This window comes from Mustela erminea, chromosome 2, assembly GCF_009829155.1.
Source record: "Mustela erminea isolate mMusErm1 chromosome 2, mMusErm1.Pri, whole genome shotgun sequence".
In the NCBI taxonomy this organism is placed as follows: Eukaryota; Metazoa; Chordata; class Mammalia; order Carnivora; family Mustelidae; genus Mustela; species Mustela erminea.
The window spans coordinates 138,642,472-138,669,257 of NC_045615.1; the positions used below are offsets into that span (position 1 = coordinate 138,642,472).

The 26,786-nt window shown below is 44.0% G+C and overlaps 1 protein-coding gene across 8 annotated transcripts in view; it reads left to right on the forward strand.

Annotated features, from left to right (window-relative positions):
• DCUN1D4 (defective in cullin neddylation 1 domain containing 4) overlaps positions 1-26,786 on the forward strand; it is a 79,815-nt gene that overhangs the window by 21,196 nt on the left and 31,833 nt on the right. For 6 of the 8 annotated variants that reach the window (XR_004283454.1, XM_032334275.1, XM_032334276.1 and 3 more), the window contains 4 exons: positions 8,740-8,810; positions 8,990-9,029; positions 19,388-19,502; positions 22,225-22,316. Coding sequence is in view for 7 of the 8 variants with exons in the window: in XM_032334275.1 (XP_032190166.1) it covers positions 8,740-8,810; positions 8,990-9,029; positions 19,388-19,502; positions 22,225-22,316 (318 nt within the window). In the remaining variant the exon portion in view is untranslated. Of the gene's footprint in view, positions 1-8,172; positions 8,571-8,739; positions 8,811-8,989; positions 9,030-19,387; positions 19,503-19,536; positions 19,746-22,224; positions 22,317-26,786 lie in introns of those variants that run through there. The other 2 variants (XM_032334278.1, XM_032334280.1) reach the window with 2 other exon arrangements.

Consider the following 26,786-nt stretch of genomic DNA (forward strand, 5'->3'; position numbering starts at 1 on the left):
CGTTTTTTCAAGCTTCCCAGGTGATTCTCTATGGGCAGCTGCTGGATTAGTTTGAAAGAGGCTTCACCGGCAGGCTTGGTTTGGGCTGTGGGGAAGAGGGCGCTGGGCCGATAGTGCATCCCCGGTAGTGCCTACCTCGCGCTGGCTACTGTTCTAAGCCCATCACATCATGGACTCATTCCGGCCTCGCGGTATCCCTATGAGGCAGGCGCTTTTAGGCATTTTAAAAAGAGATTCCTGGGGCGCCTGGGTGGCTCAGTGGATTAAAGCCTCTGCCTTCAGCTCAGGTCATGGTCGTAGGGTCCTGGGATTGAGCCCCGCATCGGGCTCTCTGCTCAGTGAGGAGCCTGCTTCCTCCTTTCTCCTCTCTCTCCGCCTGCCTCTCTGCCTGCTTGTCATCTCTGTCTGTCAAATAAATAAATAAAATATTAAAAAACAAAAAAAAAGAGATTCCTACTTCCTAGCAAAGAGGGGCATGTCGGATGAAGCTGAACTGCAAACCTAGCACACAAACAGAAATCTAAAGCTGGTGGGGGGAGGAGGTGCTGCTTTTGATAGGGAGTGGGGAGAGCCTCTCTGATGATGTGACATTTGAATAGGGAGTGCAGTTGGCTGCGAGGCTTTGTGAACACCAGAAGTCATTGACACGGAGGGCATATTAAATGCAAAGGCCCTGAGGTAGGAATTCACTTGAGTCTTCAAGGAAGAGAGTGGCTGGAATGGAGTGAGCAGGGATAATGGAACGAGATGACTTAGGTCAGATCATGTAGGGCCTTGTAAGGGCTTATTGAAGACTTGGGTGTTTTTTGTTTTTTGTTTTAATTTCTTTTATGCTGCAGTAACAAATCTAAAATCTTATTGACTGAAATCAGACATTGTTACGTGTTCTCTTTATAGGTTGGTAGGGGTCTCTTCTTGACATCACTGGCATTCTCATTCTGTCTGTCTGAAGCCCGCAGGAAAGAGGGCTCCTGTTTCTAGAAGGAAGGAGACAAGGCAAACCTGAAGAATACATTTCAGCTACCATACACCCTTGACTTTGATAACAGAGTATTTTTCTTTTTCCTTATCACTGAGTAAAATTGACGTTTCAGGAGAACAGGCCATATAACCTGTAACTTGGAGAGCCCCTGAGCGTTCTGTACCCCAGTTAGAGAGGCCAGGCTCTGCTCGCTCATGTTCTGGATCTGTCTGAGAAACATTCAGGACCAATGCTGATTTTGATAACCTTTAATTTTTGTCTGATTTTTGTTTCACTTCTTTGTCATTAACATGGTCATTATTCTGCCCCTCCCCTCCCCAAGAGCCTTTACTGCTTTTGTTCATCATTTTCATTGTCATCAAGAAGCATTTATTAAGCACATACCTGTGCACAGTGCTGCATTAAAATCCTTTATACCTGAGCACATTGCCCACTGATGGGCCAACTAGAGTCTAGCTAATAATAAAATATTTTTAGGGGCGCCTGGATGGCTCAGTCAGTTAGGCGTCTGACTCTTGATTTCGATTCAGGTCATGATCTCAAGGTCCTGGGATGGAGCTGCATGTCAGGCCTGTCCCGCTCCCTCCTCTTCTTCCCTTGCAGGCATGCGTGTGCTCTCGCGCTCTCTAAGATAAATAAAATCTTTAGAAAAATAATGAAATACTTTTATTGATTGTTAGTGCTGAGAAGAAAGAGGTGCACTTGAAGTCAAAATAACATTGGTGGCGTTGGTGGTATCTTGTCTGCCCATCTCTTCCCTTTAAATAAAGGTGGTGGGGACCCCTGCATGGCACAGTTGGTTGAGTGTCTGACTCTGCTTCGGCCGAGGTCCTGATCTCAGGGTCCTGGGATCAAGGCCCCTGTGGAGCTTGGTGTGGAGTCTGCTTAAGTTCTCCATCTCCCTCTGCCTCCCCCTAAAATAAATAAATAAACAAAAAAAGTTGGTAAGTTGTTTTAGATTTAGCCAGTTTTAGTAACTTTTAAGAAAATGTTAGTCTAAGTTTGTGTACTTGATTTTTAACAACTTCGAGTGGGAGAGAGTGTTGCTCTTTTTTCCTTTAACGGAGCCTGGAGATCGATCTGTTCTCGCTCTGATTAGAAATAAGCTAGAATGGAGGAATGGGCTTTGAATTGGGAATTCGAAGATCTGTGAATCACTCCCAGCTTGGCCACAGCCAGCTGTGCGATCCTGCCTGAGCCAGTAAAGGGAGAATTGGACAGATGGACACGAAATACTGAACTCCTCCGCGCCGTCTCCTGAATGCAGTCATAGTGGGTTTTCCCGATAGTGCAATCACGTTTTATCTGGACGATAGTTCTGAGTCCTGGTGTAAGGTCAAAACCCCCTGTATTAAAAACGTCCCTTGGAAATGCTTTCAGAAGGTGCCCCGCTGGAGGTTCCCTGAGATCAGCCCAGCACGGCCGGTTCTTTCCTCCGGCGCTGGAACAGATCTCTGGCTCTTCAGCGGAGCACCAGTTGAAGCAGCTGGCTTGCATTTAGGGACCATGTTTTATGGAAAATACATTTTTAAATACTAGACTCATCCAGTGTTGTGAGAGTCACAAAATGTGACTAGCATGTGGGAATGGACTGACCGAGCAGCTTTGGGATCTGTGTGCCTGTCTCTGGCTTATTCAGTAGCATGGACGGCGGTTATGGGACAAGTGAAGTTTCTTTTCTTCTCTCTTCCTCCTTTCTTTTGTTTTTTCTTTTTTCTTTTTCCTTTTTTTTTTTTTTTTGGCCAAGTGAATGAGGTCGGATTTGTGTGAGTTCCCTGCGGGTGTGGGGAGGCCCCACTGTACTCAGTGTTGTTCCTCTCCACTGGTCCTGCCCCATCTCAAATCAGGCCCTAATCCTTCCTCGCCTCAGTCTCTTCCGGTGGTCTTTGTGAGAGGCCATTCTGAAGCCAGGCCACCCACCGTCCATGCCACACATTTGCTGCCAAGTGATCCTTCTAGACAGTTCCCAAATTGAACACTGCAGCACCTGGACCCACAGCAGTGCTCCTCAGAGTTCTCCACCAACATTCTGCTCTGACAGAGGTTCAGTGACTTCAGTGTCCCCAGGATCCTGGCAGCAGAGCTCGGTGTGGTGACATCTCCTCGAAGTCGTGTGCCGTACTCCTGTCTTTGTGTGTCAGGTGAATTACTCCTGAGTAGAATTGATGCTGTTTGAATGTGCCATGTCTGTCTGTGTGATTTGCATACCCCCAGGTGGCCCAGGTGGAGAGAGTAAATCTAGACTGGTAAGCAGGGTTCACAGATTCTTCATGTTCTCACCTTGGCCTTCTTGATGAGTTTCGTCTTTTACCATGCTGCTTCTCACATCTGAAGGTCTAATGGTGTGGATTCCCTTGAAATGCCCTGAATGTACCGAAATTAACATTTGGTGCCTTTGATCTGCGTGCATTCATTGAGTATTTATTGAGTGCCTATTATGTGCCAGGTATCGTTTTAGGTACTAGGGATGCAGTAATGGGCAAGACCAAGTCCTGGCTTCCATGAAGCTTACCCTTTAAAGGGAGAAGAGGATGACAAAGCTGTGATACAAAGAAAAGAAAAAGGAAAGGAACGTGTGGGAAAGTGATAAAGATTGAAGAAGGGGTCCTATTTGTTGGTCCGGCGAGGTTGTGTAAGAAGGCACGTGGTGGTGCAGCCCGGGGAAATATGAGAGCAGCCATATTCTCATCAGAGAGCAGAAGGCTTGAGGCAAAGCACGAGTGAAGGCCTGAGATTGGAGAATATTCACAGAACAGCGGGAAGCTCACGAGGCTGAGGCGAATAAGCGAGAGGAGGTCGGGTAGGAGATGAGACCAGAGACGGGCAGAGGCAGAGCGTGCACGGCCCCGAACCCAAGAGAAGGGATTTTCTTTCAGCTCAAACGCCTTCCCCTTCCATCTATAACTTCTGGGTGAGGTTAAAATTAACTGTAGTCTGTTCCACATGCTAGCATTTGCCCCTCTCTTTACTGATTCTCTCCTCCTCATTGATTTGAGTGTCATTTTATCGTATATTAATTACGTATGTGTGTTTACACAGATGTACATATGTTGATCAGCGCTCTTCCATTGATTTATCTTCTCGCACATCTACCATTCTGTTGTAATTATTGTGCCTTTATACCCAGCATTGGCAAATTACGGCCCACGGGCCAAATTCGGCCTACTACCTAGATTTTATAAATAAAGTTTTATTGGAACACAGCTGTCCTCATTTATTTATGTGTTGTTTATGGCTGCTTTGCCCTCTAATGGCACCAGCAGTTGCAGCAGAGATGGCATGGCCCACAGAGCTAAAAGTGTTTACGATCTGGCCCTCTACAAAGAATTGACCAACCTCTGCTTTATACTGTGTATTGCTATCTGATAGGGCACGTTCTTCCTCATTCTTCCTTTTCAGCGATTTCTTGGCAAGGCCAGAGTGTTTATTCTTTCAGATGAACTTTAGAATCAGTCTGCCTGACTCCCTTCCTTTTCTCCACCTCTTTTGGGGTGGAGATCTGGAAGGCAGGAAGAGGAGGAATTTGATTGCATTTAATTTGTAGTTTAGTGCAAAGGGAAAGTGGTTGCTTTTTATAATACTGTTTGCATTCCAGTGGTGTAATATCTCTGATATCTCACACTTGTGTGTTTCAGTGAACTTTCATGGTTTTTTCATTGGTATGTTCCGTATTTGTTTATTCTTGTGTGTATGATTGCTTTTTGTTGCTATTGTAATTGAGATCATCTCCGCGCTGTTTTTGACAACTGACTATATGGTATGAGGGAAGGATTGGATTTTTAGGAGTTGAAATTGTTTCTGATCTTCTGGAAACAAACTCCTATTAGGACTGTTCGTTTTTAAAATTTGATTCTTTTGGTTGGTGGTCATTGTCTGAAGTTACATAATTGTTTCCTTCCTAATGTTTGGGCCTGTTTTATCGTGGAACTCTATATGTAGGGTAGGTTGGGGACATGGACTTTGGCCCCTTCCCTTCCCCCCTCCCCCACTTGTTATTCATTTTTTTCTTTTATCATATATAGGTCACAGCAAATGGTAATTACAAAACAATAAACAAAAACGCAGGAAGCTTTATCCCAGTCATTCTTTGTTGATGGTTGTAAGAATACCAGCTCATTTAGGCGTGCTGTTTATTAAGCAGGCTATGCTTTTTTTGCACAGCCAGGTTTGGCTTTTAATACAGGATAATAGGGTTTGCATGTCGTAGAGGAGAGTGAAACCCAGTCAGTGCTTTACTCTGGAGAGTCATTTGATCATGGAATAAAGGTGACTTAACCTAGCATTTATCCTTTGGAATTGAAATACGAGCAGAAGAAAATTTTTATGAATCAGTTAGTGCTTTCCTAAATACGTTCTCTGGAAAGCATTTGATCTTTACCCTTAATATCTATTCCTTAAGGATGTGAAATCTATTTTAGATTTCAAGGTCTGTTACTTGCCCTGAGCACTAAACAGATGAACCATAAATTCAATATGTGTTAACCTTTGTGGATTTATCTTTTAATGCCATTTTGGTCTTTTTTTTCTCTGAATTTGTGTCTCCTCCTTAGCTGCTGCTTTCCTTGGTGAAGCTAAAGAGAAAGTATACGTGTTGCTGGTTTCTTTTTCCTTTTGGTGATGCAGTGATGAGGTGGTGATGACAATGGAGGTGGAAATGGAAAATCCCTGACTGTATTGTGTGATTTGCGAAATAAACCTTTTAGCCACATTGCCTGTGAGCTGAAAGTTCATATGTAGAACCTGGTCTTAAATGCTCGTCTTTTTTTCCCCACTATGTCAAGGTTATCTTTGACTGTCCTCATGGACACCAGTTGATGGTATATGAATATAGAAATGCCATCATAGGCTGTAAAGACATACCAGGCCACATGCCTCAATCACAGAAGTGGCCCCAATTTGGGAGTTGGGGTTTTGGGGTTTGACTTGGACTAGTGGAAATTAGGGACCATTTTAGATAGCGGTGTGATACGGAAAATGATTTTAGCGAATGTAGTGATAATTGGTCTCTTTTATTGGACACTTAATATGGTCTAGGCATTATAATGGATGTCTGCCTTATCTAGGAATCATAATCTCATTTTATAGATAAGAGCGGTGAGATTTAGGTTAAATAACTGGTAGTCCTGAGATTCACATCACCTTTCGGTCTTCACAGAGAGCTGGTAAATCGAAGTGGTATTTTGGCTGTGATTTTTAGTACAGAACTCTGTGTGTGTGTATAGAAGGATTTAGAAATTTTAATTCATTTAGGTTTTTTTTTTTTTTTTTAAGGGGGGACAAAGGGAGAGGGAGGAGTTTTTTCTTTTTCTTTTTTTTTTTTTTCAGATTTTATTTATTTGTTTGACAGAGAGAGAGAGAGCAAGAGCAGGAACACAAGCAGGGGAAATGGGAGGAGAAGCAGGCTTCCCACGGAGCAGGGAGCCCGATGGAGGGCTCGATTCCAGGACCCTGAGATCATGACCTGAGCCAAAGGCAGACACTTAATAACTGAGCCACCCAGGTGCCCCAAGAGAGAGAATCTTAAGCAGGCGTCATACCCAGCCTGATGCCAGGCTCGATCTCTTAACCCTGAGACCATGACCTGAGCAGAGATCCAAAGTCATATGTTTAACCAACTGAGCCACCCAGGGGTCCGTCATTTAGATTCTTTTATGTGAATTTCAACAGTTGAATTAACATCAGAGTGGTGAAAAAGTCTAGCATGGGGGTGGGGCATCTGGAAACCTGGGTGCTTGAATGATCTTTGGCAAGCCTCTTTTTCTGTGCCCCCCCCCCCCCCACCGTGTGGCTTCAGTGAAGACAGAATCTAGATCCTTAAATTTCTTCAGTTTTTAGTTTTTGGGGGGGTGGGCAGGAGTTTATTTCAGCATTTAATTTAGAGATGATGATGGAGTGTATCGTTTGTCTTCTGATTTTGAAATTGAGAGAGTACGAAGAAGGGGAGGTCATGGTGTGGTGATAATGTGGGGCAGGGGGGCTGCTTTGTTCAGGCTCCCCAAAGCCTCTTGTGGATCAGAGAGCACTGCTGCTCCTAGCTCTAGAGACCCCACCAATGTTTACTAAATATACGCATAAGTAAATAAACGCACACACATATGTTCACATACTCCAAATGCGTTCCTAAACGTCTTCTGTGCAACTGCACTGATTAAGATGGAAAATCATGATTCTGGGCCACATTATGTCATCATTTACCTTAAGTATGGCTGAAGCATTCAGATGCTAAACAAGTAACACTTGTCTTTTGTCAAGCCCATTTAGAGTCTGAGGCCCTGCTCTGGTTGTCTCTCAGCCAAAAAATCTGGTTAGTTGGGCAGTTCTCCATGACTGTGAGCAGAGCCTCTGACCATCTCTGCCACCAGGTGGGTCCAGCAGCACACCTGTGTGTGTGTGTGTGTGTGTGTGTGTGTGTGTGTGTGTGCATATGTGCCTGCTGTTCCCGACAGTGACTTGTGAATGCCAAGGGCTCTGCTCTACCGGCCTGCCCAGAACTGGATTCCTGGCACAATTTCGAAAAGAAAGTAAAGCCTTCTAAATACTGGCAGGGAAGTCAGCTTGCTTTCCAGCCTCGGAGCAGCAGCCCAGAGTCCAGCCCAGCACAGACAACTTGTAGTGTCTGCTCTTTGGTCTTTTCTTTGCATCTAATACATGTCCCAAAGAAACTGTTCCAGTGAAAGGCAATTTTTTTCCTTTTTTTAAAAATCAGAATGGCCTAACTTGGGGGAGTTACAGTATCTCTTCAAGGTTACTTTCAGGCTAACTTTTCTGATGGTAAAGGAACTAGTATAAATCTTGATATTTTATGAAAATACTCTTTGATGTTTATTCAAATATAAAATGGTTTGTAGACTTTCAACTTATATTTATGTAGCCTCATATGTGTGTGCAAGCGACAAGAAACATTTGAACTTAGATGTTCAAAAAGCCTAACAGTTGAACGTTTTATGTTGTGTGGGATTCTAAGATGGGGGTATGATTGAGCATGTGATCCTGAAATTATTAGAGATGATGGGGGATAATGTTCTTGGATTTGGACAGGTTTATGAGCATGATTTCTGCTTCTGCGTTCCTGGGTTTGTGGCATTTTTTAATCTTGCAGTGCAAGTAACTGTAGGCTCTATCCCTGGTCTCTGGGCTCCTGGCCTCAGCTTGCAGTGGAGTCCTTTGATTTGTCTGTGTTTGCTGGATGGGAGGGGAGGGGCTTAGGTTCCATTTTTGGTCTCTCTTGTATAAGAGCCAACAAAATAAATATATTGCAAGAAATGCCAAATGGTTGAGATGCTTTTTTATACTTTGCTGTCCAGGAGCTTGCTTTGATACTGTATTAGTAATTCCGGGGAAGAAGGGGAAAAGGAAAGAGAAAGAGAAAGTGAACATGTTTCTTCTGAGATCTTTCTTCTATTTGTGTGACTTTAATTCGCTAACATTATTGACATTTTTCTCTTATGTTCAGGTTCATTGCTGGTAGGATTTTACAACTACTGTGGGGTTTTTGTTTTTCCTTACCGTTCACATGAAAATTTCATGAACTTAAACAAATTCGGTTGGGAATTTGACTTTATTGCCAGACTTTATTTCTAAGAGATAGGTCAGTAGTTGCATGTTGTATTTTATTTAATAAGTATCAGATTAATGGAGAATACCATTCAGTGGTATCCAAACATTTGTTTTTCTTCATTTCTGAGTTTTCTTCTTTTACACTGTTTTGGCAGCCTGGGAAATAAATGACACTGAATTTTCTTCTTTTTCTTTTAAAGACTTCCAGCTGAACCCTCATCTCTCAACACTGGCAAATATTCATAAGATCTACCACACCCTTAATAAGCTAGTAAGTCAACCTCTTAAAGACAAAACTACCAGCTGTTTAAAGTAATTGTTTTACGTGTATTTGGTAAAAATTTAGATTACAGATATGAAGATTCTGGCTGTTTATGAAAATGTTTATGAATTTTCATAATTGCTGTGTGGTGTGTGATTTCTTGGTAATAATGAACATATTTCTTACAGAATCTAACAGAAGACGTTGGCCAAGACGATCACCCAACAGGTATCTGTAAATGCTTACACTACTTAATTTTAAATAAGCCTTGTAATATAAAGTTATGAAGGAGAAACACGAGTTGAGAATGCTCTGTGTTGTAATACAGCAACAAGCTGTTACTTGGTTGAGGTGTTTCTTAGGGTGTCTGAGGGAAGCCATGTTATAGCTCCCTCCCAGCAGCCTATCTGTTGTGGGGCTCTGGCTTCTGTCAGAGTAATTCAGTCTCTTTAAAGGGGCTGGGAATCCTCCCTAGCGGTTTCACAGTACTGTTTTTTTACTCAGGTATTTTAGTTTATATTAAAAACTTACTACGGTGATGTGGTTCGAAAAGTATCCCACACTGGTTATTATTCAGAATTGAGATGACTGATCATTGGATAGATGAGTAGAGTGTTGGGTGTATGTGTTGTATAGGTCTTGAGGATTTATGAATTGGGAAATGGAAATTAATAATTACAAACAGCTCTCTAGTCCTGTAGTTCTTAAACTTTAGCTAGCTTATAACCCTCCAGGGAGGGCACGTTAAAATAGATTGCTAATCTCCTCCCCCAGAGTTTCTGATTCTGTAGACTGGGGCTGGGGCCCCAGAGCGTGCATTTTGTGCATTTCTTTCTCTCTTTCTTTTTTTTTTTTTTAAGATTTTATTTATTTATTTGACAGCCAGAGAAGCAGGCAGAGAGAGGAGGAAGCAGGCTCCCTGCTGAGCAGAGAGCCTGATGCGGGGTGGGGGTGGGGGGGGCTCCATCCCAGGACCCTGGGATCATGACCCAAGCCGAAGGCAGAGGCTTTAACCCACTGAGCCACCGAGGCGCCCCTAGAGTGTGCATTTCTAACAAGGTCTCAGATGATGCTGGTGCAGCTGGTCAGAAGACCACCCTTTGAGAACCACTTCCCCAAACTGTTGCTAATCTGAAGGTTCACAGAAGCTTGGACTTGATCTGTGGTTACTACATCTCCCAGCAAAAATCATTAAAATGTATTTTAAAGTTTTTGAAAATGACCACAGGAGTCCAGGCTTGTTGGTGAATTTTGAGCAGCACAAAAGCGAATGGAATAAAAAGTGACAGTCCTTCTCGTCTCCCAGTCCAGCCTTCCCCCGTTACGCTGTTGAATATGTGTTCTTTCAGACAGTCCATGTATGCGTATACTTTTATAGTACTTTAAAAATTCAGCATCTCTAAGATCACAATGGACATACTATACAGCATCTTGCTGTTTTTTTCATTTAATGGTATATCTTGGAGGTTTGGGGATTTAGAGCTCTCCTCCCTTCTCCTCCAGATTGGTTCAGAACCAGTTGAAAATGAGGTGTAAGATGGAGATTGAAGTAACAGTTTTGTTGGAGAACACAGCTCTGGTGTGCGGCGAGAAGGCGGCGGCTTTTCTGTATTTCACCTGAGGGAGATAGCCTGACGCCCAGTCGCCGCCACAGCCAGACGAGCCCAGGGGGGCGCACCTGCTGTGCCCCCCCCCCACGCCCCGCCAGTTATGACCGCGGAGGAGTGCGAGCGTCTGCCAGCAGACCAGTCTGAAAGGGAGTTCAGAAGGGGCTGGGCCCCTCTGCTCAGCTCTTTCTCCCTGGACCACTAATTCGATCAGACACTTCTCCTTCCAGGGCAAGGAGTGAGAGAGGTGGTGGGGGGTGGGGGTGGGGGGCAGAGTCTATGCTAGGGAGTGTTCTAGAAGGCCAGGCCACAGAGGTTCTCTTCACCTGATCTTTCTGTGTCAGTAAATCAACTCAAGGGCAATCAAATGCAATTTGCTTAGTACATTTTGAAAACAATGTTTGCACATGGTTTTAAAAGAAATGTCGAAAAGGTATAAACTAAAAAAATGAAAGTTTCTTTTCCATTTTATTACCCCAGCTGTCATCCCCTGTTAGCAGTCTGCATTTGACTCTCTAGGGGTAACTCTTCCATTCTTGTTTGTCTCCCCAATGATGATGGTATCCCCCCTCAACAGTATATATTTATATGTGCCTCTTGTGTTTGTCACTCAGTGCATCTCGATCTTTTTCTAGTAGCACATTTATAAAGCATCTGCTCTATATTTTCATGTCTCTGCATTTTTAAAGTTCATAGATCTATCATAATATTTCTGCAGCCTCCTACTGATACACATTTAAGTCTCTTTGACTCGGCTACTCTCAATTATGCTGAAATAAAATTTTCAGGGCCAGTTTTAATAGTTCAGAAGTAAAGCACGTTTCTCTCCAATTCTGAACTGATATATTGGTGGGCTCTGAGGAGTTTTTTAAACTTCTGAGTTCACGCAATTTTGACTGAAAACTGAATTTTGTGTTGGTACAGCCTTGAGGTTGTCTCTTCTTTAGCAGAAGTGATTAAAACCTCTTAAGTTCTGAATTTTGTACATTATGTAGTTAATTCGGAACTTTAGATTTAAATGAATATTGTTACTATAGTAATTTTATGTCTAAATATTTAACCTGAATGTGGCAATTTAAAAACTGGAAACTATAATTAAGAAAATGAAAGTGGAAAATGTATCTGGCCTCATGCCTCCTCTCTCACCCTTGGGGACAGAGGATGTGTGTGCTGTGTGGTATGTAACGTGCTGGTGCAATGCCTGGTACCTCGTACGTGCCCGTCAGTGTCAATTAGCATTAGTAATTTCTTCGAATAGTCCATTTCGTTAGCATTTCCCTATTTGGTTATAGCATCACTTGTGATTACCATACCTGACAGAGTGTGCTTTAAAAATGAAACATTAAATCTGCTATGTTTGGAAATCCGAGAACATTAATCACCGTGATGCTGCTTTGAATCTTTTTGGCTCAGCCGTGGTCTCAGCAGTCTCTATAAGGAACTGTACATGGAGGAGCCAGTCCTAAGTCCAAGAGAGGCTGCTGTCTTCCTGCTCTGTCTCTTCTCACACTTTCCTTTGCTGCTTCCGGTCTTCCTCCCACCAAAAAAAGAAAAAGAGAGACAGACAGAGTTCATCTTGGACAAGTAGCTCCAAATCCAGATTAGGGAATGAATAAGAAAAGCCAAATGGAAGGGACAAAAAACAATGAATGAGGAGAAAGACTACAATGTCAGAAGTCAGTATTTAGAAAGGAACGGCAAAATTTTCTTATCTTAAATAGGGAAAAAGTTTCCCATTTAGACCCAAATAGTTTCACTCAGGCAAGCAAGTAGTTCAATGATCTGTTCAAGGACATGAAAGAAAATATTAGGTACTAGAAAGGTGTTTTGAAATGTGATCTGTTTATCAACCGAAATCACTATGTCTTTGTGACATTGTTCAGTGACAAGTGAGGCGAAACAGCCATGTGAAAAGTACTGAAGTGGCGGAATGAGCTGTGTATGTTATTAAGTGAAACAAGGTTATAATAAACTCAATAAAACGAAAAATTAGTGAGATTTTTTTGCGTTAGAACATGCATTTACGCTGTTAGGAAAAGTCAGACAAATTCTCTGATTTTATGGATCTCTTGAGGCCCCCAAACAAAAACATTAAAAAAGAAAAGGCAGTGGAGCACCTACTTAGATACTGTTTATTAAGAATAACAGGTTTAGGGATGCCTGGGTGTTCAGTTGGTTAAGTGTCTGCCTTAGGCTCAGGTCATGATCTCAGTGTCGCTGGGATCTAGCCCTGCATCAGTCTCCCTACTCAGTGGGGCATCTACTTCTCCCTCTCGTGCACACACTCTCAAATAAATACAATCTTAAAAAAAAAAGTGGGGTGCCTGGGTGGCTCAGTGGGTAAAGCCTCTGCCTTCATCTCAGGTCATGATCTCAGGGTTCTGGGATCGAGCGCCACATCGGGCTCCCTGCTCAGCGGGGAGCCTGCTTCCCTTCCTCTCTCTCTCTGCCTGCTGCTCTGCCTTCTTGTGTTTGTGCACTTTATCTATCAGGTAAATAAATAAAATCTTTAAAAAAAAAAAAAGTAGTAAGTTTAGCCAAATTATCCTCAAAATAGCAAGCAGGATAGTCATTAAACAGCCTTTGGTCTGATCCAGGTGAACTCGAGTTGCTATTTAAAATAGATTTTGTGGGACCAACTATTAAAATAAATAAGCTGAAGGATGTTGGTAGTATTTCTGATTGTTTAATGTGAAAAGACTTCACCGACTACCCGATTTATTTGAAAATATAGGCAGTGAATAGAAGATTTCATTTGTTCTATTTAATACCTGAGATCACTTTGGATCCAGTTTAGTGATCCGAAGTTCTTTTAACACTAAATCAAAAATAAGTGAACCTGAACTCAAGTTATAACCCTTGGGTAAAAAATATAAGCAGTTTTTCTTGCCTTCTTAAGGACTAACACACACACACACACACACACACACACACACACACCCCAGCATCAGGGTAGATTTCAGACTGTCCATCTAGTGTAGAAATACTGAGACTGAACACCAGGACATCAAGATAATATTAAAGAATGTCAGAGTTTGTGATTGTTAGTTGAGATTCTTCTCCCCCCTTCCTCTTTCTTTATTATTATTACTATTATCAAAAGGCATTTCTTTCCTGTGTGGCAAATATTTCTCATGATATAAGATGGATCTTTAAAATCTTTTTCATTCAGTGCTTTCTCTTGGATGATTGGCAAAGAATGAAAACTTGTACCTGTGATCATTTCAAATGAATTTTGGGATTTCTTAAAGTTCATCTATGGAAGTTGCTTTTTCTTTGTTAAGCACTTATTGATCTAGGAACTTTTGGGTGCTCAACTCTATAGGTCAGTTTTCTCATCTGTAGAATTGGGATGGTAATAATATCTCTCAGACTTGTGAGGATAACTTTAAAAATGCTTCAGAGTTATTCTTTAAAATGTCCACCTTTACATTTTGCCTCGATCGATAATGTCACATTGATTGTACTTCCATAGCTACTTCTTGGGGATAAATAGTACATTATTTGAAGTAGACAACATTTCATAACCTTTTTTTTAAGTTGTTTTTCTAGTTTAAAGTTTAATTGAAGTGGATTAAGTGATACAAATTCTGAGTCAGTAAAGCCAAATTTTAATGATACAAATAAATACAAATTTATAAAATATTCATTTAAGTGATTATAATTTTTATTATAAAAGACATTTCAGAGGTATTTTAAGAAGCAAACATTCTCGGGGCATCTGGGTGGCTCAGTCGTTAAGTGTCTGCCTTCGGCCCAGGTCATGATCCCAGAGTCTTGGGACCAAGCCCCATGTCTGGCTCCTTGCTTGGCAGGGAGCCTGCTGTTCCCTCTCTCGCTGTATCTCTCTCTGTCAAATAAATACATTAAATCTTAAAAAAAAAAAAAAAAGCAAACATTCTCGAATATTTTTTGTTTAAAAAATAGTCTTACTTGCCAGGCGACTTAAAGTTGAGTGCTTATTTTATTGACAAACGGAAAAAAAAATCTGAAATGATGATAAGAGTGTCTATTCATTGGTATTTTAAATATCTGGAAAGGCACTGAGGAAACTTCCTTTTTTTTTTTTTTTTTTTTTTTTAATTTATTTGACAGACAGAGATCACAAGTAGGCCGAGAGGCAGGCAGGGGTTGGGGTGGGGGATGCATAGGAAGCAGACTCCCCGCTGAGCAGAGAGCCCAGTGTAGGGCTTGATCCCAGGACCCTGAGATCAGGACCTGAGCCGAAGGCAAGGGCTTCACCCACTGAGCCACCCAGGTGCCCCTGTACTGACTTTTTAAATAGAATTTGATTTACACATGTTTTAGGAACACTTATTTATTGAGGGCCTACTGTAGGATTCTCAGTAATGTATGTATCTTATTATTGTACTAAGATACTGTATCAGCTGCTGTGTATGCACAGGTGAACCAGATGGGGCCCTCCAAGCCAGGGTGTGCCTTTGTGTGTGCACTTACAAGCGCTCGGTGTTGCCCTTGCTCAGGTAGACTCCCTGGAGCTCTGTCGGGGTCGGGGGAAGGGGAGCAGGTTTGGAGCACATAAGCCTTGAGTTGTGTATTTTGTTGATTTGGTTCCTGTGGCAAAGTGTATTGTAAGTAAGCTTGCTTTCCTCAGCATTAAAAAATTGCTTCATGTAGCCTTTTCCCGGACATTACGGGTTCTAGGGTTCTACCTCTGGAGCTATGCTGTGTGGCCTTTGTATCTACACTGGGGGATAAGTTTGACACGTCTTTCCTCTGGGACGGGGTGAATGGGTCAGCGAGCCGGTGAGGGCGCTGGGAAGGTGAACAGACGTTGTTTCTTGGTGAAAGATGGCCCCAGGCAGCCACTCGCCTATGCTGGTCATTAGAGTGGAGCGGTCTAAGCAAAAGCCGAGTTAGAAGATAAACATTTTAATCAAAGAATAAAATGCCAGATTGGGGCTCAAATAGGAGTGCATTTTATACAACCACCCAAAAAAAGAGTGATTTGTGAAACTTCTCACAGAAAACATTCAACAATAAGGAAGAAAATAAGGGAAAGTTGAACAAGTGAGCCTAAGATGTTTGTGTTTACCGAAAATAGGATACCCTTGAAAAGGAGGCCTCAGCGAAAGCCAGACGTTGTGCCAGTGTGTCTGCGAGGAAGCAGATCGCAGAGGAGCTAGTGGCTTAACTTTCATTGGTGAATGTTGGTGGAGACATCATTTTAAGCAGTGTGCATTGTTCGTGGGCTGCGGGGATATGGTGTGTTCTCCATGTTCTGCAGACCCTGGTGTAAAGGGGTGGTTATTGCCACATGAGGTGCTCAGAACCAACCCATCCCCAGTACTGGATGGAAATGACTTTTTTTTTTTTTTAAGAGGGAGAAGGAAAGTGAGCAGAGTGGAAGGGGGCAGGGAAGGGCAGGAGGAGAGGGAGAGAATCTTAAAATGGAGGCAGTGCTCGATCTCATGACCCTGCGGTCATGACCTGAGCTGAAATCAAGAGTCCGATGCTTAACGGACTGTGTCACCTAGGCGCCCTGACTTCTCTTTATAAATAAACATCAAGGAGGGGAAAATGAGCTTTGAGGTTTAAGACAGACCACTCTTCCTTCCTTCCTTTCTTTTTTTAAATTGAAGTGTAGTTGACATATGATGTTGTATTAGTTTCAGGTGTACCACATACTGATTGGATAATTCTGTACAGTACATGGGGCTCCCCAGGAAAAGCATCGTTACCATCGCTCACCCTATAAGGTTATTACAATATTATCGACTCTATTCCCTGTGCTCTACTTTGCATCCCTGTGACTTACCTATAAGTGGAAGTTTGTATCTCTTAATCCCTTTCACTTATTTTCTTATTTTGCCCATCCCCCCAGCCCACATCCCCTCTGTCAGCCACCAAATTGTTCTTTGTTATTTATGAGTCTGTTTCTGTTTGTTTTTTCTTTTTTCTTTCTTTTTTTTTTTTTAGACTCTACATATATAAGTGAAATCAGACGGTGTTTGTCTTTTTCCGACTTACTTCACTTAGTATAATACTCTCCAGGTCATCTGCGTTGTTGCATATGGCAAGACTTGATTATTTTTTAATGGCCGAATAATATTCCACTATCTGTATGCCCCACCTCTTCTTTATCCATTCATCTATTGCTGGCCACTAAAATTGTTTCCGTTCTGGGCTGTTGTAAATAATGCTGCACCTAGCATTGGAGTCCATATAGTCTTTTCAAATTAGTGTTTTTGTTTTTCTTGGGTATAAAAACCGAGCAGCAGAATTGCTGGGTCATAGGTATTCCTATTTTCAGTTTTTGGGGGGACCTCTGTACCGTTTTCCAGAGTGGCTGCACCAGCTTGTCTGCCCACCAGCAGTGCACGATGGTCTTGTTAGCCCCACGTCCTCGCCAACACGCGCTGTTCCTTGGACACACTGTTGTTTCCAAGCCCTGTGGCCGGCTTTCCAGCCAGGCGGGACACACTGTTACACTCTGCAGACCTTACCCCAAAGCATTCATGGAACAAGAGTAAATCTTTTCCTTTTCTCTTTCTTTTTTTTTTTTAAAAAGCTTGGGTCACTGTGAAACTCTTCGGACCTTTTTGTACGCTTTAGTGTTATTTATAAACAGGACCATTCTGTAGGGAAGACGGGGAGTGTGCGGTGGTGGGAGGCTCTTTCCCCACCTTCCTCTTCCAGTTGCCGCTGCTGTTGCTGGGGTCCGAGATACTGTCCGCCTTTTGTCTCCGAAAACTCTCCGTTGGCATCCTTGCACAGGATCTGGGCGGGAGCTGGAGAAGGGTGACTGCGGGTTGTCTTTTTCGCCCTGTCTGGGGTCTGCTTCCGAGCTAGAGGAGGAGGCAGGAGGAGGAGCTCATGCATCGCTCAGTGCCTGGCACTGGGCAGCTGCCCTGTGCGGACTGTGGTCGTGGCTTATGACAGAAGAGGTGCTCTCAGCCCATCCGTGCCTGAAGCACGGCGCCCTGGGAACCTAGCTCCATTTGTGAGCCTCACTGTGAACCGGGATTTAGGTTCCAGTCCTGATCAGCGCTCTTCCTGGGGCTGTGACCTGTAGCTATGGACAGCTCTCTCCCTGCCCTCAGAGCAGGTTTCTAGAAAGAGCTCTCTTGTGCCCTGTGCGGGCTCCCTCACCCGCATCCCTCTGCAGCCAGGCCCGCCACAGCCTGGCCTCCACCCTTGCCCCTGCCCCCTGCTGCTGTGGGCCCTTCATCCCTCAGTCTGGTGGGGGTCTTCGTGGGGGCCTTCGCTCCTTCCTGAGCTGACCTCGGCTGCCCTGGACCACACCTCCAAACCCACTTTCCTCCTTTGGCTTGTAGAGCACAACGCTTTTTCCCTTCCGAGTGTTTCTCCCCGCCCGGGTCTTTCTCAGCTCTGACACATCCCCCCTCACCTGGGGCTCTGTCCCGAGTTCTCTGCTTCTCCGTCTCTGCTGGGACGGCCTCAGGGAGGCGACACTGAGTAGTGGCTGAGCGCGGGGACTTGGCTGTGGAGCTGCTTGGCTTCCATCATCCACTTCACCTGCTGCTTTCCGGCTGGGACTTAATCGCTCTTCTTCAGTTTCTTCATCTGTGAAACTGGGGATTCTAGCAATGCTTACACAGGGGCACTGGGGTCCCCCTGAGCAGCGCGGGCATCCCTGCATCCCTGCCATTAGAATGTGTGTCTGTTTATACCCCCACCATCTCTCTACACACAGTGCTTGGCAGCGAAGCACTTCCAAGGCGTGTGTTTCTTCACGAAACTCCCGAGAGGGAGGCATCATAGTTCTTGCTCTTAAAACAGAATAGGTCAGTGATGGATCAAGCTGCATAAACTTACTCACTGAACACAGATCATTCAAACACCAGCACCCTTCTTAAGCTCCCTCTTGTCCTCTGACTCAGGGAGAGCCCAGGGCCTTCTACCAAGGGACTAGTGGCAGGAAGAGAGACATGGGGGTCCTGAATTCACCCCTCAACACTTTGGGGACCTTGGAAAACCACTTGAATGTCCAAGCTTTGGTTTTTCTCATCTGTCGAGCAGAGATAACAATCTCTACCTTGCCAGACTGACATTCAGGGTTAGTGTGGGACCCAGATGGCATATCCGGTAGCACCTGTGCCAGGATGGACACGTTTTAATTATCTTATAATTGTTTTGTAAGTTGTAATGGCTTTAGACAGTCCAAAGCAAGACTGTCTGGGTTTGAACTCCAATTTCGCCACTTAACCCAAGCTCTCCCTGCCCCCATTCTCTTACCGGCGTAGGCAGTAGTGAGGATTCTCTTTTCGTAAGCCACCGGGTAGGAGGTTAACAAGTGAAGACATCGTGTAAGTGTTAGAAACTGGGCCTGGCTGACCGTGAGGTCCCTGTACATGTTCCCTATTGGGATCATCTGTTAGTACATTTTAGTATCTTTTACCAAATGAAGGTTTGCTTCTGAAAATCCTGACCAAAAGTGGCAGAAGCAGACTAAAAATTAGTATGGGAATTTTGCTCAAGATCCTGTCAGGCTTCTGTCCAAAAAATCTAAATCTTGTTTCTCTGATATCAGCTATCCCTTGAAGCTTAATAGTATTGGGACTAATGTACTTGTTAGTGCTTTAGATTCAAGGTTACTGGTTGATCTGACCTTGCCTAATGAAATACACAAATGAGATGGCAGTGCAGTTCCTTTTGAAGGAACACTGACCTATGAAAGAGACCGAAAGCTTTGATGATTTACGTTCGTGTTTTTGGAGAGTAAATGGAGATCATGATAACTTCCGTTTCTAATGTGTTTTTTTGGGGCGGGGGGATATTAACTTACTTGTGTCATTTTCTAGGTTTATTTCTTGACGGAAACATTTTCCCAAAGAGGAACCAAAAACCTTTTTTTTCACCTTAGAACATTTACAAATAACATCAAAACCCTTTACAATACAAGCCGCAGATGTTCTTAATTTGGCGGGTGGCGCGCTCTGGGGACGTAGGATGTGGCTAAACTGGCTGTTGTGCCCTGTGACCCTTTGTCCCTAGGAAGCCTGCGCTCGTGCAGCTCTTCAGACTGCTTTAGTAAAGTGATGCCGCCGAGGAAAAAGAGAAGACCCGCGTCTGGAGATGACTTATCCGCCAAGAAAAGTAGACACGATGGGTATGTCGCAGAGCCGGTAGATCAGACACGATGACGTGTATCAAAGAGGCACACTTTCAGAGTGTAATTATCTTGGGATATTTATTTTATGTGTGGGTTTATGAATGAAATCCAAATTAGGTAAGTCGAGTTCTTAGAAATTGAACTTTTATCTCGGTCCGTTGAGCCACCAAAACTGGTGTAGAGTCTCTTTCTTTCCTTTCAAGGGCTTGCCGTCTGTGCCCGTTGAGGACCACAGGATTGGTATGTATCTGTCCTCTAAGAGGGTCTCACCAAACACAATCACAGGAATCCATAATTGCTTTCATGAGGGCCCCCAGGGCCGAGTGGCTGGGGGGGCGCCGGGGGTCTGGCCACTCTTAGCCTGCTTGGAGTGTTAGCCAGGCAGACCAGTCTCAGATGAGTGAGAATTTCTTTAGAAACCGTGAAAAATAAGACCCTGCAAACCACTTCTCTCTTAGAGAAGTGGTTTTGGTCACTCTGGAAGTCAGTAGACTTGTGTATCTTACGCATCTTTAATCTTTCACCTGGATTTTCGTGAGTCGTTGGGAACAGACATCATAATTTCAATCTTTTCTGCCTTTTTTCCACTTTCCTCCATTCTGGCTCTGTAGGTTACTTCACTCATGGGCCTGAATATTCACATCTGTGAACCAAGGGGATTTAGATGAGATCTTTCTGTTGTTTTCTTGCCATGGTACTTAATATGCTCTGCCTCATTTGGAAGGATAGAGAACTCGACTCTGAAAATGGCATCCCTCATCCTAGCCCGGATGAGCAGCAAATGTGATCTGTAAGAAGGTAGCAGTGACTAAGACAATCACCAGCAAGGCTTCAACCAGTGATTTTCAGCTTTGGGAAGACAGGCACTTGATACTTCTTTGGTGGTGTTGATGCTCTGGTCATGGAGCTGTTACATGCTGATAGTCACATGGAGTTTGTGACTCCATCCACAGCCCTCGTTCCTTCTCACCACTCGCTGGGATAACTCCGTATGAGAAAGCTGCTTAGAAACTGGTAGCTGCATTGCGGGAGGGTTGATGTCCTCTTGCCAATAGGATAGTATTTCACTGGCCACCCAAGGGATAGGGGTCTGTAGCTTTGGCTGAGTTTCATTCTTGGTCTTTTAAAAAAAAAACACCAACTTTATTTACATACCGTAGCTCTCATCCACGTTAAGCGTACAGTTAGTGATTTTTACCAAGTAGTTAAGGGTTAATGCAACCATCACACAAACCAGTTTTAGAAGATGTCCACCTCCCCAGTGAGATACCTGAGACCCATTCACAGTCCCCCACCCCCAACCCCGTTCTCACCCCCAGATGCCTACAACGCCCCATTTAGCGGCCGTGTACAGATTGGCCTTTCCTGGGCATTTCACGTGAGCGGTGTGTTTGTTTCACGCTTCTTTGACTTAGCATGTTGTTTCGGAGGTTCATTCATATAATCACATGTATTGGTATCTTTTATTTACCAAATAGTACTCAATTGTCCTTTTTTATGTAGAGCACTTCAAAGCGGTTCAAACATGGCAATGTCCTGTGTAGGTCTCCATGTTGTTGATCGGTTACAGTTCGTGAGCTGAGAATGTCTCAGCCCAGGATTGGAAGCTCTCTGAACCGTTGGCCAGTCCCACCTTTGTTTCTGGGTAGTGTGGTCTATAGAAGAAATACAAAACTGGGGGGTTTGCTGTTTCAGTATCTTGATACCCTATAGCCATGCTCGGTATGAAAACCCAGAAACTCTAATCGGTATATACAGATACTCTGGTGAATGTCTAGGTCATGAATAAATTTTTACTAAAATGTACTTGTGTATGATCTTTGTAAAATATAATATGTAAATTAAAACTATATTCTTAAGTGTTGACATATATATATATATGCATACACATACGTGTTTAGGCAATTTATATATAAATGAGGAAAAGAAAAGGTATATAGTCAGAAATTTTCTGTTGAAAGGACTACTTTAAAGATCTTGGCCTTCTCTCCCTTCCCCAGATGGGAAACATCTTGGTTCTTAGGTCCCAGTCATCACAAAATGCAGAACTCCTGCGGAGTCCGTGTTGCAGGAGTAGGCTGCTGGGCTTCCTGACTTGGTTCTGCAGCTTATGCTGGGTGTTTCCATACCAGTGGGGCACGACAGGAGAGGGGCCGAAGCCAGGCTCCTGTACTTCTCTCTTCTGAGGTTTTTTCCCCTTAGATGCTTGGACATAATTTTATGTTTCTTTTTATTTGCTTAATATTCCCTTGACGTGTCCAATACTGATGGGTTCTTCCTTAGCCTGCATTCTCTGCCCACCCTGATTTGTAAGACCTGAAAGGAGAATCTAACGCAGAGACAGGAGTGAGTTGTAGGGTCATTGCTGGGAGGAAACACTTTAGCCAGTTCTGGCTGCGTCTCACTATATCCTTCTGTAGGTGGTTCTGGCTCGTGAGGTAGAGGGGGGTATATTAAATCAGTCCTTACTGAGTACTTGTTAATCAGAGCAAAGCCTGTATCAAGTATTTACCATTTAATTCTGTTTTGGGTCTGACTGTGTTTAAAAGTGTAGTTATAAAAGCTGAAACGTCCACGTGCAGGAAGCAAAATGTTTAAAATATACTGGAAATACTGGTTGAATAGATGTCTGGTTTGGGTAAAAGAGGAAAAAACTGTCTGCCACTTAAAAGAAACTCCGCATCTTTAAATAATTTCAGACTCCTTTCTCCATTTCTAGCATGTATAGGAAATATGATTCAACCAGAATAAAGACGGAAGAAGAAGCCTTTTCAAGTAAGAGATGCTTAGAGTGGTTCTACGAATATGCAGGTAGGTCCTCGTTCAGATTTGGGACTATCCCTCATGAAAGGAAGGACTGCCTTAGGAAAGAGTGAAGAATTTAAAAATGTGTACTTTTCTAATGTGGTATGTGTGCCGTCTCTTCCTGTTTGAGAGAGGGAACATAGTCGAAACAAGTCACCAAATGTCCTATTTATAGCCAGCAGCTAAGCCAAAGAATTCAGAACACTAGAAGGGAACTGAAAAGATGAATACACTTGGGAGAAATACTCGGGATTGCTAGGAAACCTACTTAGAATGCTGGTAGTGGGGGACTCTTTGGTTTGTACATCAAAGTTAAAATAAGCTTTGCTGCTTTGAACCCTTATGTGCAATGGAATTTCTTATATTAAGTGTCTATTTTGAAAGATCATTTGGCAGAAAATGTTTGTTTTGTCATTTAAAGTGTCTCAAATTCCGTCCTGTGTTTGCAGCTCACAATAACTGGTCGGATAATATCAGACTGAAATCCAGGGTGGCTTGTCACTGTGGCTGTGTGCAGGGTAAAAAGAAAAGGAGTATTTCCAGACAAGTCTGAGCTGGAGGCTCTTCTCCCCTTCCTCTTTGCGGTGTTTCTGGCCCTCTCCTAGCCTGTGCGTTTGACAATTTCAGCCCCTTTCAGACCGATTTTCCTGTCCTCTCTCTCTGCTCCCAACTAGGTTTCATGGACCTCCTGTGGTCTTACTTAAAAAAACAAAACCAAAACAAAAAACTGAGCAAATCGGACATGTCATTCCCTAACACTCCGTTCCAGCCTCGCCTCCTGCTGCAAACTCCATGCTCCCCCCAGGTTAAAAGACCGCTCCCGGATGCACCGCGTCCCTCCGCTTGGAGGGTTTCCTCTCCGCTCTGCCATCTGACAGCTCTTGCTGGTCAGCTTCGAAGCCTCGTCATTAGCTTAATAGCCTTCTTTGTACTGACCCACGACCTTTTGCTGACTGGTTCACATACCCTTTTATTATGTGTCAAAGCGTGGGTTCCTCCTGTTGGTCTGATCTACCCCCCACCCCCACCCCCTGCACCCCATCCCCTACCTCACCCTGTTCGTTTTCTGGTAAGAACCTTGTCCCTTTGGCCACAGAAGTTGTTCCAGGGGCTGGCAGGTGACTGAGGCCAGGCCAATCAGATCAAGTTCCCAGGGAGTTTCAGATTGAAGCTAGGAGAAGCGCATTTTCTCTCCTGGGTGGTAGACTTGAAAGGACATGATCCCGTTTCCCTGCAGGTCTTTGGATTTTCCCGAGCTACTCCCATATCTTTTTAATGAATTCTCCTTCATTGCTTGAACTAGTTGGAGCCGGATTTTGTTTGCAGGGCATGGACCTTAGTACAAATACATAGTATTAGAATGTATGTGTTTTCATGTTACATCGAGAGAAAGTGAATCTCTCAAAGACATTTTGTATTCCTAGGAAAAGCTGTTGGCCCTTTGCCAGGTGTTTGATACTTGGGTGCTGAATGTGGTCTTTTCATATTTATATTACTTTGGTTATGAAGTTTTTTTGCTTTCTTGTCTTGGTTCACATTGATTTTTATGGACGTAGGTTATGAAAAGGAAAAAGTTTTGTCTTTTATTTTTTTATTTTTTTAAAGATTTATTTATTTATTTATTTGACAGAGAGACATCACAAGTAGGCAGAGAGGCAGGCAGAGAGAGAGAGAGGAGGAAGCAGGCTCCCTGCTGAGCAGAGAGCCCGATGCGGGACTCGATCCCAGGACCCTGAGATCATGACCCGAGCCGAAGGCAGCGGCTTAACCCACTGAGCCACCCAGGCGCCCAAGTTTTGTCTTTTAAACAGACAAAAAGTACACCTAATTCTGCCATCAGAGCATAGCTATTTTGATGTGTGTGTGTGTGTGTGTGTGTGTGTGTGTGTGTCTTTCCAAGCAAACATCATTTTTTCATGGTATGGCCACATTTCTGTGTCCTTTAAAAAGGGCAGGCTACAGTTTTCCTTGTTGTTTGCTTTTCTCTGGCTCAGGAAGGTGACATTTGGGATAAAGATTAAGCCACATTCTTTAGGTTCCTTGAAATCCCTGCCGGGTGGTTCCTTGCAGTTCATCTCTGCAAACAGTCTTTGTGGGTGTGGCCATCCCTGTTTTTACTCCCCTCCCCCATTTTGTCTTCTTTTCCTGTGTTGGTGGGGAAAATGGCTTGAAAATGGGTCTAATGAGGAGCTCCAGCTGATACCTGCTTTCCCTTCTAATATCCCAAGCACATGAATAAAGGCTGTAGGTCATTATTCAAGAAAAGCAAATGGTGACATGACCCAGGGTGACTGTCAGGTTGTGCTGTGGGATGAGTCTGGGGTGGGGGGGGGGCAGGCTAGGAGGCTGCGGTAGGGCAGGAGAGGGGATTGGGGCGCTAGCTAGCAAGAGGCAGGCTTTAGCACCCAGGGTGAGTTCTGTTTCCTTGAGAAAGAGCAACTGGCATGGGCTTGACTCCTTGCACTCTCATCTGGGGTGGGTAGAGGGGCGGTAGGGGCCTTCGTGGTGTAGTCGTCTCACGGGGGTGCCTCTTCCCTTCTTCCCAGAGTTCATTCCACTCCTTACCCTGCCCCCCACTGCCCATGGCAGACCTCCATCTGCAACAGGAGTCCCAGCTCTTTCCATTAGGATGAAAAATAACGTGTTACCCGAGCAATTGACCCGATAATGTCTACTTTCTGAAGTCTATCTAAGAATAAGGAATTAAGCCAAACACGTGCCATTGTCAAAGTCAGAGTTCCAAGGAAGCTCACATATATGTAAATCATAGAAGTTCTCCCAAGTCCTGACTCTAGGTCCTTAGTTTCTGTTTTGGATTAAGTTCTATGACAGGATTGTGTTTGGGTTTACCAAAGTGAGATTAAGGACCAGGAGCAGATGCTAAGTGACCAAGTGATCTGTCAGCAAGGGAACAGAGGCAAGGGACAGTGTGGCCTCGTTTGCCTCGGGGATGCAGCGTCGTGGCATTATGGAAACTTTCCCCTGAGGGCCTGAGGCCACCATGAAAAAGGTTAAATATATTTATGAGGGGCCCCTGCTTAGGATGGTGGGGAAAGTGGGGGGGCTACTTTTTTTTTAGAGCGTTGTCAGTATATCTGCCTTCCAAATATATCTCCACTAGCTTGTTACCAGGGCAATCCACAGCTTAGGATTTTCGATACAACTTTTAAAAATCATCTCCTTCATGCTTCACCTCTAACCACTTCGTGTCAGCCAGTTCTGTATTCAGAACGAAGAATTCTCAGTTCTTATGGTGGAGTTAAGATGGCTGAATTCTGTGCGTGAATTGATAAATTTCTGATCCCAACGAGCAGCGTGATTACAACTAAATCTCAGTGCATGCACGAGAAAGACCATGGCTAAAAGAGAAAAATTGTTTTAAGTAGCGGAATTATGGGTATCTTTTAAATAATGTTGATTGACAAGCTATAGTTTACGGTTTTTAGGATAAAATACTACTTTGGGCAGAGTCATGCCCCTGCAAGGCATATGGTTAAAACTTGCTCTTAGAAACAACAGAGGCAAGTATTGTAGGTAATAGGACAACGGCCTCATATAGAATCTGGGGGAAAGGAAGAACCGTGGAGAACTTAACATAACAGCCACACAGTATATGTCAGCAAACCTCCCCTTAGGGCCTGCTGGGTGCCAGACTCTGGGGTGCACTCAGGCCAACAGACAGACCTGAGAAGCATCGTCTTTGGGCCGAATGCTGGCAGAGAGGGGCGTCAGTGGCCAGGCTGGAGGGTGGACAAGGTAGGAAAGTCAGCTGGGACCCACCAAGTGCCTGTGCGCAGGCCTGGGGAAAAAGAGGCACCTTGCAAGGCTCAAGGCTCAAGGCTCAAGGTTATGGCAGAAGAGCCCTTTCCAGTTGGGAGGAATGGAAACCAAAGACAGGAATTTTAAATGAATTATAAAGTAACTTTTTTTTTCCACATCTGCAACTACCTCTCAAGGGGTCCTCCCAGTAGATACCAAAAAACGGCATCTGTTCCTAAGAACAAAACCTCTTAGCATAATAGGAACGGGTGGATATTTCATCACAAGAAGAATTCTTCTTGGATCTTGTCGCTGGAATCTTTACAGTAGTAGAACCATGGCCAGGACAGTGACCCGTACACACGCCTCCGTGCAGGGAGGTGATGGAAGACAGGCCACTAGCAGAGCGCATGTGCGGGCCCTCGCCTGGCAGACCACCAGGTATGCGAGGGGCAGGATTTACAGGCCTAGCGTGAACCCTTGTGTGTCAGCAAACTGATAAGTGATTTCATCGTGTATTTGCGCATACCTAAGTCCGAGCAGGAAGGTCTGAGAGGTCCTGTGCCCGCCTGGTAGGAAAGGGAGAAAACACCTTTTTCTTTATAGTCTACTTTGCCCTGCCTTTGTCTACTGGAGCGTTTTCCCATGTGGCTGTATTCCTGTGTCATTTGCAGAATATTTACGTGCTGCCCATGTGTCGGTGTCCACACCCTCAAA